Raw genomic sequence first — 17,223 nt, 5'->3', positions numbered from 1 at the left:
GAAAAGCATAGATCTTGGTTAGAAGCGTTTTTAATCGATACTTTTAATACTCATTAAGATAACATATCTACTCGATATAAAAAACGCGCATGCGCTAATTTACAGTTACGCTTCTTAATTCGAGTGGATCAAGCTATTGACAAAAGTTTTTCATAACACGCTAGTAGAATAATTAAAGTTTTTATTACATATATAGGTATGCATGCATTTGTTGACAAATAGTAGAATAGGTTTTTAATGTACAATATTAATACACATATACATATAAATATGAAAAAGTGAAATTCACAAACCTAGAACATACAACTGGTGCACAATACATATGCATATGTAAATGTATATTTATATTTTTAAATATACAAAATCTTTGAACATATAACGTATATATGCGTATATATAGACATATGTATATATATTAGTAGTGGAAAGCTATAAAACTTAAATATATATAGGTAGTAGAAATAATTTTTTGCAACAAAAATTATTACGGTAAATGCTTCGTTAGGCTCTGACATGATACAAATATTATTAACAATAAGATTGCCTTCGGCGGACGTGTTCGACTAGGTATTTAGACCAAATATATACAAAAAGATACAAACATGGACACACACAGCTTGACGCGCAGCGCACGTGCCGATTTTCTTAGCACCAAAATGCGGGAAATTTATTCGTTAATTAACTTAATTGGTTTCATATCCGATCTTTATGAAATATGCCATGCAAATACCAAAGGAATACCATCAAAGCTGATTTTTATACAAATTTTGTGAGAAATGGAGGAAGAAGGAAAGCACCCGAACAAAAGCCCAAAAAAAAATTTTAAATGAATTTAAATTGGCGGCGCGTGGTCAATTTTAGTTACAACGACCAACAACAAGGCGTAAGCCCAATCTACGAAGTTGCTATACGGCAACTTGTGGAACCCTCTCAGGCAGCATACCGAACTTAGATTTGCAAACCCTTGTCCCCAGAACGAAGCTTTAAGCACTTGAGAATTATAATCAACCAAGAGGCAAAGTTATCAAAACCAAAGTCGAATCTCAACTGCTTACTTCTGCGTCCTGCGGCATACTGGGAGGTTCTTTGAGTAGTTATACAGACAGCCTGCTAACTCTTGTTCTGTTAACCATCAATATCTAATATAAGTGGGATATATCAGGCGTTGAAGGCGTTCACAAAATTTTGCGCAACAGGTTGCACTTTAAGAAAGGTGTTAATTACTGAACCACGCATTCGGAGCTTATGTATATGCATATGTGTACAGATAAAAGGCAATAATTGGTCAAACTCTTTTTATTAACTCAATAATAATTTATTTAAAGGATATCTTTTTAAAATTAATAACATGGAAATATCAACGGAACCAGCATTTCTTGAAGTCGAACTTCCACAGACCCTACTTGAATCTCCATCAGTTTCTACATTTTTGCCAGACGAAGAGGCCTCTATATTTCCGTTGCTATCAAGCAACGGTGGACTGGAGCCTGTTTTATTATCACACCCATTAAGCCCAACGATTGTTGCCAGCGATATTACCTCATCTAATATAAGTAATACAGACTGCAAGGCGGACACGAGTTCTTCTGGAAGTAGCACCGGAATCGCAATGGATGCCATGGAAACTGCGTCAAGCAGCCTTTTCAACAAAGTGAACTATCATCATTTACAAAACAACAACGTGACGAGTCAAGTAAATACAAAAGCCTTATAATAATAATAGTATGAACTAACGCTAGTAATATCTGGTGCTTTTATAAAAAAAAAATAGACAAGCTAAATGCAAATATGTCCCTTTGAAAGGAAAGAAATGCGATTGAAATTTGAGCAAATTCAAAATAAGTTTCACTTTTTGAATAGTTCGTAAAGCTCTAATGAAAACACCGATATTTTTGTCGTGACATATACCACAGTTTCAAAGCTAGAGCCCCATATTTGACAGATATACCACTAATGTGGACGACACTAAAAATATTTCCGGATTGGCTTTTACTTCTGCAGTTCCAAAGTTCCTGCCAAGCCCAATAATTAAGAATACTCTCGACTCAACTCAGCCGGTTGCATTCGACTGGAACATTGTAACTATCAAATATGTAAAATAATAGATTACCAAGAGGCTCCTTGAAGCCATTCTGTGGGTGTTGAAGAAGTATTTCTGGTCGGACACACTCGACCAGACTCTTATTCGATTTGCATTTCACTAATTGTGCTGCTTTCATTAGGATTCCAGTAGTCACTGTTTAAAAGGAACTAGAAGAAAATCTAAAGAAACGCCTTCTTTTGTATCTTGGAATTGGCCGCTTATTCGAAAATGTACATTTTTCGTTTTCCTATCTGGAATCTTAGCAATATGCTCAATTGTTGTTGCTCAAATTGTCAGCATGCCAAAATTTTGCAATCCCAAGTAAGTAACACTTATGTAAGCTATGTGAAAATTAACTACCATGTCCTTTTTCTGCAGAACTGCTTGGTATCGAGGAAGCGTTTTTTATGAAATTGATCCGGCATCTTTCAACGACTCTAATAATGATGGTATTGGCGATATTAGTGGTATAATATATGGAATAGATTATTTAGCAAACTTAGGTGTATCTGGAGTACGACTCAACTCTATTTTTCCCTCCGGTCCTCATTACGATAGAGATGTTAACGCTTTAACGATAAATACAATTAGACCTGAACTAGGAAACCTGACTACTCTGCATAAATTGGCCAATGTCTTACATGCACACAATATGAGTCTTTTATTAGATTTGCCATTGCAGCACGTGATTGCTGGGAGAAAGGATGATGAAGTTCTTGATGTTATTTCAAAATCTTTACATCATTGGATTGACCTCGGGGTGAACGGATTTTATTTAAAGGGACTGGAATCACTTATAAATAATGAAACACTTTTAATGTGTTTATCATCTTGGAAAGGTGTAATTGGCAAAGATAAAGTGCTTATAGTAGGGGAATCTTTTTTAAAAGACAAGTCCAAATCGGAACTTTCTGTATTGTTGGAGCATATCGATTTGGTTGACTTTATTCTAAGTATTGAAAATAATTCACAAAAAATGAAAGAACGAATTGAACTTATTTTAAACGATATGCCAATTGCTGACGACAGAACTTGGATTCATTGGTCTATTGGGAGAAATTACATGGATACACCCGACAGTAGTCAATCAATTATTTCAAAGATTTTCGCTGCAACAATAATGCAGCTTATTTTGCCAGGGACGCCAAATATTATGCATGCAAATGCAGTAGCCATTACAAAAAAGAAAATTAAGAACAATTCGGTACAACCAATAGAACTTTGGGCTGAAAAATTATATAATATAACGGATCAAGAGATCAACATAAAATCATTGGACAAACTAATATTAGTACAGAGGATGATATCCTTACGCGATCAATCTCCATCAATTTACAAAAATGTTGTATGCAAGTTCACGGAGAATAAGTCAAACACCCAAATACTAGCACATAGCAATGTTGACGTTCTAATAGTAGTCCGATATTACCCCCGAAAAAATTCATTTGTGTCAATAACAAATTTCGGTAGTACTAAAGTTGTTTTAGATTTGACATCAATGTTTTATAGTGGCAATGAAATGCTCAATATGGAATCAAATGAGAAAATATATTTTAAACAATTTAAAGTTGATGCATTTAACACGATTGTAGTTAAATTGGATAAATAAAAGTTTTCAGCAGAAATTATACAATAATTTGGTCGTTTTAAAATTACAAATGTTATATTATTAAATGTTAAAATATCAAAACCATCAAAATCTAAAATATAAATGGGATATATCACGCCTGGAACCCGGATAAGGATATCTATTTTTCCATACAATAACCGATATTGTGCCAATAGTGTCGGATCCAGTCTTCAGCTTCAGAAAATTATTATGTGGTCCGTTGGCCGAATGAAAGAAAGGCCAGAATTTCCCATCCTTCAGGAGGAAGCGTTGTTGTCCATTGACACAGCTCTGTACACATTGTGGTCTAAGGACTTGCTCCCTTAATGAAGTGCGAAACCTACATTCTGGAGCTAGGAAGAAGGTTGTCTATTTTATACTGCACCAACGTGGCCCTTCAGTCTGGTCAGCACGGCTTCCCAAAAGTCAAGCCAGTGGACAAGGAGCCTGCTTCAATTAGTTGAAATCTCATATGTGACGATAAAGCTTCGGAAAGTCATTTTATACCCAATTGATAGATTTGTGACACCAAGAAAACTGTAAGTAGCCTTTATGAACATTTTTGAACCACTTTCGCAAGCCAACAATCATTTTTGTTGCCCACCAAAAAAATTCTCTATTCACTTATTACTCGGTTTACAGCCTCCATATATGCTTAGTGGTAATGCCCGCTAGTATATGTAAATCCATACATTTTTGAGTATTTTACTTTTAAAATCAGAAATTATGATTACATTTTTAATTATCCAAAATTTCAACATACAAAGTTTGAAAGTTTATTAACAATGCAGACTTACAAAAAATAATACTTATGTATTCATATTATGTGTATTCATAGTGCGTTTCCATAGAGATCAATTTTATATTTAAAATTCATATATAGAAGCGTTTCGTACTTCCTTCCGTACTTGCAATGTAGTTAGTTAATACATAAATATACACCTACTAATTGAAAATACATAAGTTTTTAAGAAAGTAAATATATTAAATTATTTTATGAGCGAGCAAGGTATCTTTTTCAGATAAGAATTTTAAATGGGAAGAAATTGTTTATACTTATTTAAACATGTATACCGAATAAAATCCCACTTGATTATAAGTGAAACAATCCTATTATACTATTATGTTTTTTTTTTTTTTTTTAATAATTTTTTGCAACATTCTATTGTTTTTTCGAAAATATTTTGCAATACACACCTAATCAAATTAAATTGCCTAATCTCCAATCATGTGCTAAGATGTTTTTCCTTTAAGGTTTAGATGTACATATGGGCATACCCAAATATATATATATATAAATTTATATGGGGCGTTGTCTTCTACTTCATTATCAGAAACAAAAGAATTCTTTGGTTTGCCAAAAATTGAATAGAATTCAGCATTATACAAGGACTATTTATGAAATATTTCCACGTTTAGGCACACAAAGTTGCTTTTTTTTGTAGCAACTTCGTCAATTTTGATTAAATTGATGTTTATGATGATTATTATTTCGGATCATCGTAACACTTGTGGTTGTTAAGCTTGGTTTGAACTTTAAGACAGCTTTACGATCTCTGATTAGGGTTCCCTTTTCCTGGTTATTTTTGCATTTGTAGTATTTGAAAGGAGATATTAAGTTTAGGTGGCAAATATTTTACAGATTTTATTTAAGCTACTGAAGGAAGGACTGGCAACAATTAAATTTGGACTATTATTGCATACAAATATTTTCAATTTCTTCACAGTAGATATGCCCGTATGTACATACCTACACACTGATTGTTTTTGCTCTCATACATATAAGCCGATGTCGATTAACCATGCGTAAATATTTTGAGAGTAAATAATTATATGTATACCATTCATTTGTAAGTTTTCAAATCACACGACATTTAATTAGAGATGTAAACATTAATTGTTGTCGGGCATGTTAGTCAGTTTAATACATTAGAGTTCAAATATTTTAACTTGTAAATGATCAAAAATATAGGTTTAGCCCAATTAGGCTAATCATATAATATTAGCTTGAAAATATGTGTGTGATGTTGATATATGTGTTATCAGGAAAACCACATAAAAAAAATACCTCATTGAAATAAGTTTACGCGCAATTCTCCGTATTTAAACAGCTTAAAAATGGTCGAAAAAGGTTTATTTTTTATTGGGCTGGGATATCTTAAACTAACTCGAAAGCAGATACTTTTAAGTGGATTTTTTTGAAACTTTGGATTTGCCGAAAGAAGTAGACCAGTAGGATTTACCCTGAACATGAGATTAAAAAACGAATGAAAATATCCTGACGAAAGTGTTAACAGTAGATCTTATTGTGCTTGAAGAATATCCGTATATTCTCAAAAAGAAAATTGCATTAAAATTATGGCTTAAAAGGTGGGAATTTCAAATTGGTTCATTTATTTGATTTACTTTAACTTTGGAGGTGGCGGGGGCTGGCGATAGCTTTCAAATGAAAGATACGTGATCTGCATATACTATTCCATAAGCTACATGTAAAATTTTGTGACTGTAGCTCTTAAAGCCTGAGAGATTTGCTCAAAATAGAATTTCCATATCGATTTTTATCGATGGCTTTGAATCGAGGAAAGTGATCGATTATCGGAAACGAACTCGTACTGCGCGGGTACTAGAAGGACTATAGGGTCGTAGATTCTTTCTTCTGCCTGTAACATACATTGCACAAATACATTATACCCTTTTTACCCATTTTTAATGGTTTTAGGATATTAAAATATCAACAGTTCTAAGATCATTGTCCATAATTGTGGTGGAATTGAAAAGTTAATTATTTTTGATGTACGGCTAAAATATTTTTCTATCTAAAATTCTGTTAGCAGCATCTTATTTACTCGTTGTTATAATTAATAAGAAAAAAACTTTATAAGATCGTATACTTATTTCGATGAGGCAAATGTTTAGGTAAATACCAACATATAATGGGATTTACCCACTCTGTAGTAGTGTTCATTATAAATGGCGGTGCTTACAGACAGATTAAATGCATATATGTTAGTAAAGTTTTTTTTTTTAAATGTAGTTAATATAAATTTACAGCAATATGAGCTACTTATAAATTGAAAAAAAAAAAAAACGTATGAAAGGGTATTAATTAAATTACCACATCGATAAAAATAAATCAAAAGAAAACAAATAGTTGAAAATGTGAATTTTATTTTTTTGATAATTGTTTTATAGAGCCTGTTCTGGTTGTCGTTCTTTAAATTTCAACGTTTCTTCAAAAATTAACGATTTCAAAGCGTCTCTAGATATATCATCATTTTCCATATTAATGCGAAATGGTACTTCTGCAACAGGCTATAAACAAGAGTTATAAATTATAGTTACAATTAAAATCAATTTTATTTATAAAAAAAATATTCAAGTTACCTCATCGCCAGGATCATAATACTGCTCTAAATATGGATGTGCAAGAGCTTCCTCTACTGGAATTCGTTTGTGCGGGTTGAACGTCAGCATCTTACCAAGTAAATCCAACGCCAAAGCGTCTGCATTGGGGAATAACCTCGACCATGGCACATTTGGCTTAAAAGGCAAAGATTCTAAATAATTCCGTGCCTGGAAAAAAATATAATCATTAGCAAAAAATCATAATATGCTTTTAAGACTTGCCTTTTCATTAATAATACATTCTAAGTCTTCCTGTGATGGGGATCCTAGCACGCCAAGAATATGGTTGAGTTGATCTAAATAATGTTTTCCAGGAAAGATGGGTCGGTTGCTTAGCATTTCAGCCAAAATGCACCCAACTGACCAGATATCAATTGATTTTGTATACCCTTTTGAATTAAGCATTATTTCCGGTGCCCGGTACCACCTAGTTGCTACATATTCTGTAAGGAAACCAGTGTGGTCGTGCTCTGGGTCAGCAATACGGGCTAAACCAAAGTCACAAATCTAAATCAAAAAGTATTATTCATGGAATTACTATATTGAATACGGCAGATAATTACGAATATACGCACTTTTAAATCGCATGTCTTATTTAGCAAAAGATTGCTCGGCTTTAGGTCTCGATGTAAAACGTTTGCCGAATGGATATACTTTAAACCACGCAATATTTGATACAGAAAGTAACAGATGTGATCGTTACTCAGCCTCTGTAAATAAAAGAGTTTACAGGTATAAGATAATATGCCAAAATCTTAATTCTGTTATTCTTAAGCACAATAAGATAAACAGCAGAAATATTCACCAAAATCGGTTAAGGAACAATTAAGTTATTAAAGCAAGTTATTCGGTCGGTTAAAGAGAACTGTGGGCTCTGACTTAATACCTTAAGCCCATTAAAAATGGGTAAAAAGGGTGTATTGTATTTTTGCAAATGTATAAAGTGAATATATTCTTGATCAGCATCAATAGCCGAGTCGAGTTAGTACCGGCGTTTATATGTATAATCGATCATTTGCGCCGTTTTCAATCAACGATAAAATTGATGTCAAAATCCTGTTTTTTGAGCAAATGAACCTTCTTGATTAGTATATATATTAAATATCTTTCAGTTTATAGCTGTCAAAAATTGTAGCAAGAAACCATTTAAGCTATTTTCAATGGGTTCAGGGTATAATAATTAGTCAGTAGAAAGTATTTAGAAAAGAGTTAGTTTAAAAATTATTTACCTGCGTTTTAAGTAGTTTATACAGATCAGTCTCCATTAAGCATTGTACAATATATACATCCCTCATTTGTTCTATGCTATCTACTCGCAAGATGTCGCGTATATCAATGATCTAAATGAAAACAGTCTTGTTAAGGATATAACACTGTTTCAAGTATAGTAACATTGCATTTTAATTACATTTTCGTGTTTAAATCTGGTTAAAATGGTTATCTCCCTTAGAGTTCGTTGACAATACGTCTGGTGCTCAAACGGAGAAATTTTTTTAATAGCAACTCTTTGGTTCGTCAACGTGTCATCAGCAGATCTAAAATGGACATAACATAATGTTTTAATAAATAAATGTTTCTAGAGATACTCATAAATAAATTAATACATATTCTTGCGGTAGAGTCTGCAATCTGACATTATTTCAGTCTGCAGCAAATGAGTAAGGCATGTCAACGATCTCTGCCATAAGAATATAATGGTTATATAAGAATATATGGAAACTCGACAACTACTCAATTTCAACAAAAATTTTGGACATTGGATATTTAATCATTATATAACCAAAGTAATAGTGGAGAGATAAAGAAAACCCGCTTTCTTAGTAAATATTTTGTTGGTATTCTTTTGGACTCCCAAAGAATATTTCAAAGGGCAATAGATGATGTTTAAAAAAATTGGGAAAACAAGTCTCTGCCGCAACCCAAATACCAAATAATGTCAGGAATAGGCAATCATGTGGCGTCAAAACATAAATGCCCTAGACTCTTATAAGTTCGAACAATGCACAGCGAGCGATCGCTGCCTTATACAACTGAGACAACAGACAAGCCAGTTAATTGCCTCAGAAACCAGATTCAAATTAAATAGGCTGCATTCACATCTGTTCCTTCTTTTTACGTGTCTCAGAGCACAGCACACTTCAACAAACACTACAGGAGTTAGTGAATATAGAGAAAACAATATAGTGCGAGCTTTCAATCCTTGCTTTTTTACTGCATACACTGATCGAACTTTTCCCATGAAGGATATTAAGATACTCTAAGTAACTTATCGGCGTTATCACGGACATATCGAAACAACGAAAGATTGTCACGGCTGAGCATAACAGAGCTTCCCAATATGAACGACTAGCAACAGAATTTGTTGCCAATTATAGAAGGTGTTTCAGTTTATATAGGAGATAAAATCGCAATTGTTATTCTATTTGTGTGTGTATGCATGTGTTAGTATGTGTGTACAAGCATACCGAAATTCTAGCTGCCACTGACACGTAGCTTGCCAATATAACAGACGTTTTTTTAAATAGTTCTGTGAGTCTTAACCGATCAGATCTAGAGACTTGAACGTGGGTCGCCCTCCTGTTGCTCGTGGTTGTTTTCGATAATGGATAACATTCCACATTTCCAAGCGATCGATTGACATCGTTATTGAAATCCTGTTTTTGTGTAAATCTCTTATGTTTCAAGAGCTAGATTCACCAAATAATACATTTAGCTTCAAGAATATCTGTTTACACAGGTAAAGTTACTTTAATTTCACAGCTTCCGCCACACCCGCCTCCCCTTATCAAAATAAATCAGTTTTACTACCCACCAATTCTAACCGCAATTTTAATACCGATTGCATTTTATGCCGTTCTTCCGTTTTCTTTTCTCGTCAAAGCTCAATTCTCGGTGTGGCTGTGAGGTATGATGCGACGTTGCAAGTTTGCAAGTTTGCAAGTTCGACACCGGTTCGACACGTTTTTTGCTGTTAATGTTAGGGCCTACAAATGCTATACCCACTTGCTGTTCGAATTTGCTATATGGACAGCATATAGCATATATAATGAACTCCACTTAATTTTGCAAAAATATTTAAAGCTTCGCGCAAAAATCTTTGAGTCAAAATTTTACCGAGAAAACTTGGATTTTGCCAAAAGTGTCAAACACGTCTCGAATGAGCTTCTACAAATATTCTTAAAAATTAATCTGACCCCCGAATCCACCAAGGAGGAATGAACTCCTCAGATTATTTTGACCAAAGATCGGTAAACAAAAAAGTTTCATACCAACGATTTTTGCACATTTGCGGGTGGAATTTGCCAAAACTAAGTTTTAGCATGCGCAGCCATCACATAAGGTGAAATTTTCAAATATATGTGTATATATACTGTTATTATTATTTAAGCCGAAGTGCTTAGTTATATTTGATGTAAGCCTCCCAATACAGAACTTAGCTTCTTAACGGGGTGAATATGCGGTATGTATGCATTTACATATATATATGTGTACATAGTGCGAGTGATGTATAGGTCTATTTGATATACTTACACCACCATGCCATATGCGCCTTCACCGATATATGTCAATTTCCTATATCTTGGGCCGACCTCAAATATTTGCCCCCTTATAACTTCGGCGTTAGGATGTGGGGCAGCCAAGGCGGCAGCACCCTCAGCACTAGTTCCAGTATTTCCCTCCGCCATCTTATATACAAATTTTTGTGATCTGAAATTCATATGCATTCATAAACATATATCAGACTTCATGTGAAATTGTACTATAACGTCATAAGCTTGATTAAAATGTATTATGACAATTACTTGAATTTACATTAACTTATTATAATGCAAAATGTATCTATTATTTGGGGCAACACCCAAAGCTTTTACTGTCTACTTCGACAAATGCCAGCTTATATTTCGACACGTAAATGAAATTTACACGATATTAAACAAATATTCACAGAAACAACTTTTAATGTTATATGATTATAATTTGTCACTAAATTATTTTATTCATTCATCTATCCGATTGCGATACTTTTAATGAGCATATAAATTTTTAGGAGTAATATCGAATTAATCTGAACAAGTTCGATTGAACAACTCACTCAAAAGAACGAACCAACAAAGTTCCAAATTTATTGTAGTTCGTTCTTACTCCTTTGAGTTCCATTATCGGTCGTTCCACTAACTCAAAATACGGATACTAAAAAATGTATTTATCATAATAGGGAACAGAATCGGTCCTAGTCACATAAAAAAATGAAATTAAATACTTGCAGGTATTTCCCGGCCTTGCTCGGTCCAAGTTTGTGCTTCACATTATAGACATCAACTCCCCATTTTCCATCTGAAAAATTTAAATGAATTCAGCCTGTTGAAAAACTTTCGTTCATTAACCATTTTCCATCCAAAAATTATAGATTTAACGTAAACGTATCGGTTACATGTTCTCAAATATCTCTAAAAATGATTTTGAAGCCGGACGAAACCTAACTTTTCGTTTTACCACTTATAGGTAAAGGCATGTAACTAGCATTATTAAAAAAAAAAAACAAGCTATGCTTCATCAAGTCTCTAGCGCCTCTAGCACAAACTTTTTCTGGAACTTCCAAGTATGATCAAAACACGAGCTAGAAAGGGGCAGATAGATTTCCCTTAATTTTGTCAAGGAGCTTTTAATGATAAACGACTGGGGAGTTAACGTAGATCGCCCCACCCAAATACCAAAAACTAAAGATAGTCCAGATAATATGAACGCAGAACAGGCAATTATACAGAGTGCAGTTTCTAGCACCTTGTCTGTGCCACTAATAACCTGAGACAACAGGTAAACAGGGGTTCATGTCAGACTTAAAAAAGAGCCTCACTGATGTGCTCTTCGTTGCACATCCACCTATTTTTCTGTTAATTGGTCTTTCGACATTTAAAGGAAAAATCGGTCTAATTTTGTTTTACACTGGATATGCAAATGTTATCTTTTCTAAGATGCAGGAGTCAAACTTGCTGCAAGGGCAAAAAAACACCTTAAGCCGTAAGGTACGGGAAAAACTACTATTCTATATAAATGTCAGACTAGAGAAATCGGACAGCAGAGACAGCATTGTCGATCTTTCTCAATCAAAAGGCCACAGAGTTGACCACCAAGCCGAGGTTATCAGCATTTCCAAAAGAATGGCCCGTCGGCTATTTATTTATTTTTGTTTCTTTTTAAGCACACAGTTGCAAATTTCTTTTTAAAATTCACTGTTTTTATGAAGTGGCTGCCATTTTAAAAGTTGCGAATTGCAATAGTAGTTTCACATCCACAATAAATTCCATTCGTTCCCCGAAAGTGTACTTAGTGTGAATGGACTAAAATAATAATATACATTTAAAGTAAAACTGGTATCCGATAGTTTTCCGTAGTGTCATCTCTAAGTACTTATACCAAGTACCAAAACCATTCACATATATATGAATATGTTGTGTCCATGTTGCGATGCTAATACGGAAATTCACAAAAAGTTTTAAGAAATAACCGTGTGCGAATTAATGATCTCCACCCTTAAACCACAAATGGAATATTCAAATATGTTGCGCCTAATGGATTCTGAACATTTATGAGTTAAAGTGTTAAAGTTACATAGAAATTGAGAAAACAGAAAAAAATTTTGACGCCATATTTATATCTGCGTAATCCTCAATACGAAGGTCGTTAAACATACATATTAAAACATATAATAACTTTGTAGTATACACAGACGCTTCAGTACATACAGATGTACATATTCTTATGAAAAACAAAGCGTATGAACCAACACAATTAAACATACTTTATATGTATGTGTGAGTAAATAAATCAAGATACAAGGTTACACAACAATAAAATTTGTTTTAACAAAATTCAAAATACAAAACAAAGGATATATATATATATATAACGTAATCTACGGCACAGAATAGTGCCAGAGATAAAATATTATTGAACTGAAATCGAAGTGTGTAATGTTAATGAAACAGTGCAGACTCCACCATATTTACAAAGTCGAGAAAAAAGTGGCCGTAAAGAAAAGAATTGCAGTCCATCCGGATACCATGTTCAGAAATTGTAAACTTCATACGATTACTTTCTGGGCAATGCATGCATCAAGAGCAAATCAAACGATAAACATCACGACGCCGAAAGCCTCAATAAGACCGCACAGCGCCTAAAGAGAGTTCACCTGAACATTCATCCTATATTTGGCTGACTAGGATTACTTACTGATCGTTTTAGAAAGCGTTTTTAAAGTTCGCTAATCGGCAGTCCCCTTCGCCTGATATCACCCCTTGAGATCTTTTTGACGGTGAACGTTTTGCTCACGGCTCAGAACTCAACATGAAGCTGCTGGAGAGCTCTCGCTTCGAGGCGATCAACAACGCGCTCTCCATACAAACTGGCGGGATCACGATTTTCGGTCGTATCGAAAGCTACTCCTGGTATGAAATTTTCAATATATTTACCAATTTTAACTTAGCACTTTATAATCTTAATCCATTGCTCTTCGAAATACCCGGAAGTTGGCAATTGTTGAGTTTGGCTAAGATATATTGAATACAGATCTATCGACAAAGTAGTCCGATATTAAGATTTCTTAAATCAGGATCAGAGTTAAAATAAGAAATGCCTTAAAGGCATATTGATAAACCTATTAGAGCCTCTTTATCCTAACTTTTAGATATAAAGTTTGGCAATTAATTGTTTGAAAAATATAGAACATCACACAAATTCATTTTTAAACTTATATTTTACCGACTTGAACTATTTTCTCTTGATTTGCATATAAATATTATTCTAAGTAGTCTTTATAATGCAAATTGTTATTGTATATATAACTAAATCTAAGAAAATTTAGCTTTGGTAGTATGTTTGCCATTTGCATAAGTTTATGCAGGTCAGTCATTTCAGGCATTTGTATCCACTCTTGTTGAAAGGCCTTGATGAGACATTTTTTGTTGCAAGTTGGGTTCAGTTTCCTAAATCTCACAAATTTTCAATTGCAGGCAAGATCTGCACAGAAACGATTGTGTTTGGGGTCCTTGTCCTGGTAAAGCTTGTAGCTCCTTGACAATTCAATCTTTAGAATGTCCAAGTTAAACTGGTTCGTCACCTTTTGACGATATGCAGCTCCACTCCATTGCAGAGAGCTTGCCAAACTTAAGTGTTGGTCATATATTTTTCTGCTCCAGCGCTGTGTTGGGCTTTCTCCAAACATTGCTGGGTCCGTCATGATAATATAACATTATTTTTGTCTCGTCATCCCAGTACTTCACGGGCTTATTGACATTGGCAAAAGACAAATTGAGCCGTCTCTGAATATTTAATGCAGACATTGGTTATTTGTTTTTCTTTATTTTCTTCTTGCAATCGTTAAGAAACCGTTCGCACAATGCAATGACTCACTTATTTTATTCTCTTAGAAGTAGAAGAACCCTTAGATATCTTCGGCTCTATAAAGTATCTATCTATATCTATCTATAAAGTATCCTCTAGTCGGAACTTTTATTTGTTTTCTACCAATTTTAAGTAAAGACTTCATGATCAAATAACGCAATTTGTACTTGTTAATATTTTAAACTAAACCTTTCTAATTTTGTCTATTTAGCAAAATGGTTGCAGCCGAGAAGGTGTTATACAAACGATTTACAGCTGAGACCCACGGCCATGACTTGCAAGCGTTATCACCTCCTCAAACTCTGTCGGATCTTTCACCAAACTTTCATCGCAATAACAGTCAATCCGGCGATGAAGGTGTAATCTTATGTGACACGATCTCTCGCAAAACTTTATTTTACTTGATTGCAACTTTAAATGCTTCGTTTGAACCAGATTATGATTTTTCAGATGCCAAGGTATGTTTGAACGAATTAAAAAAAAAAGCATTTGTCTTAACAGCCTTTGTTTTTATAGTCGCATGAGTTTAGCAAAGAGCCTTCTTTGCCTTGGGTTATGAACTCCGTGCATTCTAACCTATCAGCCTTAGCTGGGGATCAATACCAAGTTTTGCGTCAGCCATTGTGGTCAGCCGTGGACGACGAAGTAACCTTATCGGAATGCGATATATACAGCTATAATCCGGACTTAAGCTCTGATCCTTTTGGAGAACCTGGTTGCTTATGGTCATTCAACTATTTTTTCTACAACAAAAAGTTAAAACGCATTGTTTTCTTCACCAGTCGCGCTGTCAAGTATGATAAAAACTGAACTTCATAAATGTTTACTACATTCTTTTGTTTATTTTTAGCTCCCTCTATGCTGGAGAAACATCTGATTTTTCAATGGAAGAAGATTTATATTAATGAGTTATAGTTCTTCGATTTTATTTTCACTATATTACTTATACTTATAGTTTTTTTGTTTCGAGCAATCGGCACAAAAGCAGATAAGAAACGCGAGGTACTGTGCTCTTCATTGTATGAATACAAATTCTATACATAAATAATCTTGAAAATCATCACGTACATGTTTATAACTAAAACAAAAGAAACATAATATTTAATCAAGTATTTTATTCAAAACAATATTAATATGCGTTCTTAAAAAATAAATTTAAGTTTCTATATAATTATCTAGTTTATTGACTCGTATTCTCCATCTAACGATAGACAGAAGAGGTTGAAGCAACTACGAAATACTTTGTGCACAATGTAATACGGAGATAGCTCTGTAGTGAGTTAATGGAACTTAATTATTAAATATGAACAACCTCCAAGATAACGCTAAAGTATCAAATTCTTAAAAGACTTGCTATATATATTTATCAGTTCGAGTTGGATACAACAACGGACGGCTTCAACAAAATGAAATAAATGTAAAAATGTTATTTCCTTTATATTTAATATTATACGAAACTAAGTGAAGTTTAATGCCGAACAAAGGGAGAACTAACCTCCATATGCTTAAAAAGAGGAATATCAGCCAAATACCGCAGTATTAACGAAATATTAGGCATGCTTGCTGAACAGCTAAATTTTCCACGCGATACAACATGCAGAAGCTACAAGATGGAGCACGGAGACAAATCGCGGAAGCATTTCTTATCTGCAAGGATCCGCATACTTTCGAAGTTGCCTTCATATCCATTTAGAAACAACCTACTTCCGACTTGGTCATTGAACAATCATACCGTATGCCAATTCATGCATTATAACCAGGGGACTACAACCGTGTTTTCCGTAAGTATGATTCCTATAACCTTAACGATCTTAAGTCTGTAAGTCGACATATCCTAACTTTACAATTGTGGAGACATTGATGTAGCCATTAAATGCTTGTATGATACGTTCAACTAGCATTTCGATGCCTACGCCCCACTTGACATTGGCTCAGATCTAGAGGCCAAACCATGAACAAAGACACAAATCTCATGAAAATCGAATTCGATTTTACCAAGTTATGGGTGTGGGAAGTTTTGTCTATATAGGATATTTGAGGGTACCATTTTGACACGAATTTTGACCAGAAATAATGTTGCCAGATTTGGATGCAGAATTGATAATGAGGCCAAATCATGAATAAAAAGCCAAACCACATGAAAATCGGAGGATATTTGACCAAGTTATGGGTGCGGGAAGTTTTGACCTAGGTCGATATAGGATATTTGAGGGTACCATGTCGATATAGGATATTTGAGGGTGCCATTTTGACATGAATTTTGAAAAAAAATAATGTTGCCAGATTTGGATGCAGAATTGATAGAGGCCAAATCATGAATAAAAAGCCAAACCTCATGAAAATCGGAGGATATTTGACCAAGTTATGGGTGTGGGAAGTTTTGACCTATGTCTATATAGGATATTTGAGGGTAGCATTTTGACATGAATTTTGACCAAAAATAATGTTGCCAGATTTGGATGCAGAATTGATAATGAGGCCAAATCATGAATAAAAAGCCAAACCTCATGAAAATCGGAGGATATTTGACCAAGTTATGGGTGTGGGAAGTTTTGACCTATGTCTATATAGGATATTTGAGGGTAGCATTTTGACATGAATTTTGACCAAAAATAATGTTGCCAGATTTGGATGCAGAATTGATAATGAGGCCAAATCATGAATAAAAAGCCAAACCTCATGAAAATCGGAGGATATTTGACCAAGTTATGGGTGTGGGAAGTTT

At 34.1% G+C, this 17,223-nt stretch overlaps 3 protein-coding genes across 6 annotated transcripts; 2 read left to right on the top strand and 1 right to left on the bottom strand.

Moving 5' to 3' along the window:
* Positions 1-122: 122 nt before the first annotated feature.
* On the top strand, positions 123-3,716 carry LOC115760183 (4F2 cell-surface antigen heavy chain-like). 2 transcript variants are annotated; one of them, XM_030701412.1, is made up of 4 exons: positions 123-196; positions 1,326-1,693; positions 2,223-2,404; positions 2,462-3,716. In XM_030701412.1, exons 2-4 carry the CDS (start codon positions 1,349-1,351, stop codon positions 3,690-3,692), a joined length of 1,758 nt encoding a protein of 585 aa, XP_030557272.1. In that variant the 5' UTR covers positions 123-196; positions 1,326-1,348; the 3' UTR covers positions 3,693-3,716. The 2 variants fall into 2 exon arrangements, with proteins under 2 accessions (XP_030557272.1, XP_030557273.1); XM_030701413.1 differs by lacking the exons at positions 123-196; positions 1,326-1,693 and adding an exon at positions 1,736-2,078.
* Positions 3,717-6,843: 3,127 nt separating this feature from the next.
* LOC115760288 (mitogen-activated protein kinase ERK-A) lies at positions 6,844-11,222 on the bottom strand. Of its 3 annotated transcripts, none has more exons than XM_030701562.1 (8): positions 11,191-11,222; positions 10,629-10,805; positions 8,506-8,632; positions 8,327-8,437; positions 7,673-7,807; positions 7,320-7,604; positions 7,077-7,265; positions 6,844-7,004 (listed from the first exon to the last, which is right to left on the bottom strand). In XM_030701562.1, exons 2-8 carry the CDS (start codon positions 10,781-10,783, stop codon positions 6,879-6,881), a joined length of 1,128 nt encoding a protein of 375 aa, XP_030557422.1. In that variant the 5' UTR covers positions 10,784-10,805; positions 11,191-11,222; the 3' UTR covers positions 6,844-6,878. The 3 variants fall into 3 exon arrangements, with proteins under 3 accessions (XP_030557422.1, XP_030557420.1, XP_030557421.1); XM_030701560.1 differs by lacking the exon at positions 11,191-11,222 and adding an exon at positions 10,901-11,120; XM_030701561.1 differs by lacking the exon at positions 11,191-11,222 and adding an exon at positions 10,911-11,120.
* A 1,325-nt stretch (positions 11,223-12,547) lies between these two features.
* On the top strand, positions 12,548-15,882 carry LOC115760290 (repressor of RNA polymerase III transcription MAF1 homolog). Its single transcript, XM_030701563.1, has 4 exons — positions 12,548-13,543; positions 14,710-14,956; positions 15,015-15,292; positions 15,349-15,882. Exons 1-4 carry the CDS (start codon positions 13,443-13,445, stop codon positions 15,401-15,403), a joined length of 681 nt encoding a protein of 226 aa, XP_030557423.1. The 5' UTR covers positions 12,548-13,442; the 3' UTR covers positions 15,404-15,882.
* The last annotated feature ends 1,341 nt before the right edge of the window (positions 15,883-17,223 follow it).

Source organism: Drosophila novamexicana, unplaced genomic scaffold, assembly GCF_003285875.2.
Source record: "Drosophila novamexicana strain 15010-1031.04,08,12 unplaced genomic scaffold, DnovRS2.1 tig00000387-arrow-pilon, whole genome shotgun sequence".
Classification (NCBI taxonomy): Eukaryota; Metazoa; Arthropoda; class Insecta; order Diptera; family Drosophilidae; genus Drosophila; species Drosophila novamexicana.
The sequence above is the reverse complement of the archived record's forward strand: the minus strand, read 5'-3'. Positions and strand labels throughout refer to the sequence as shown.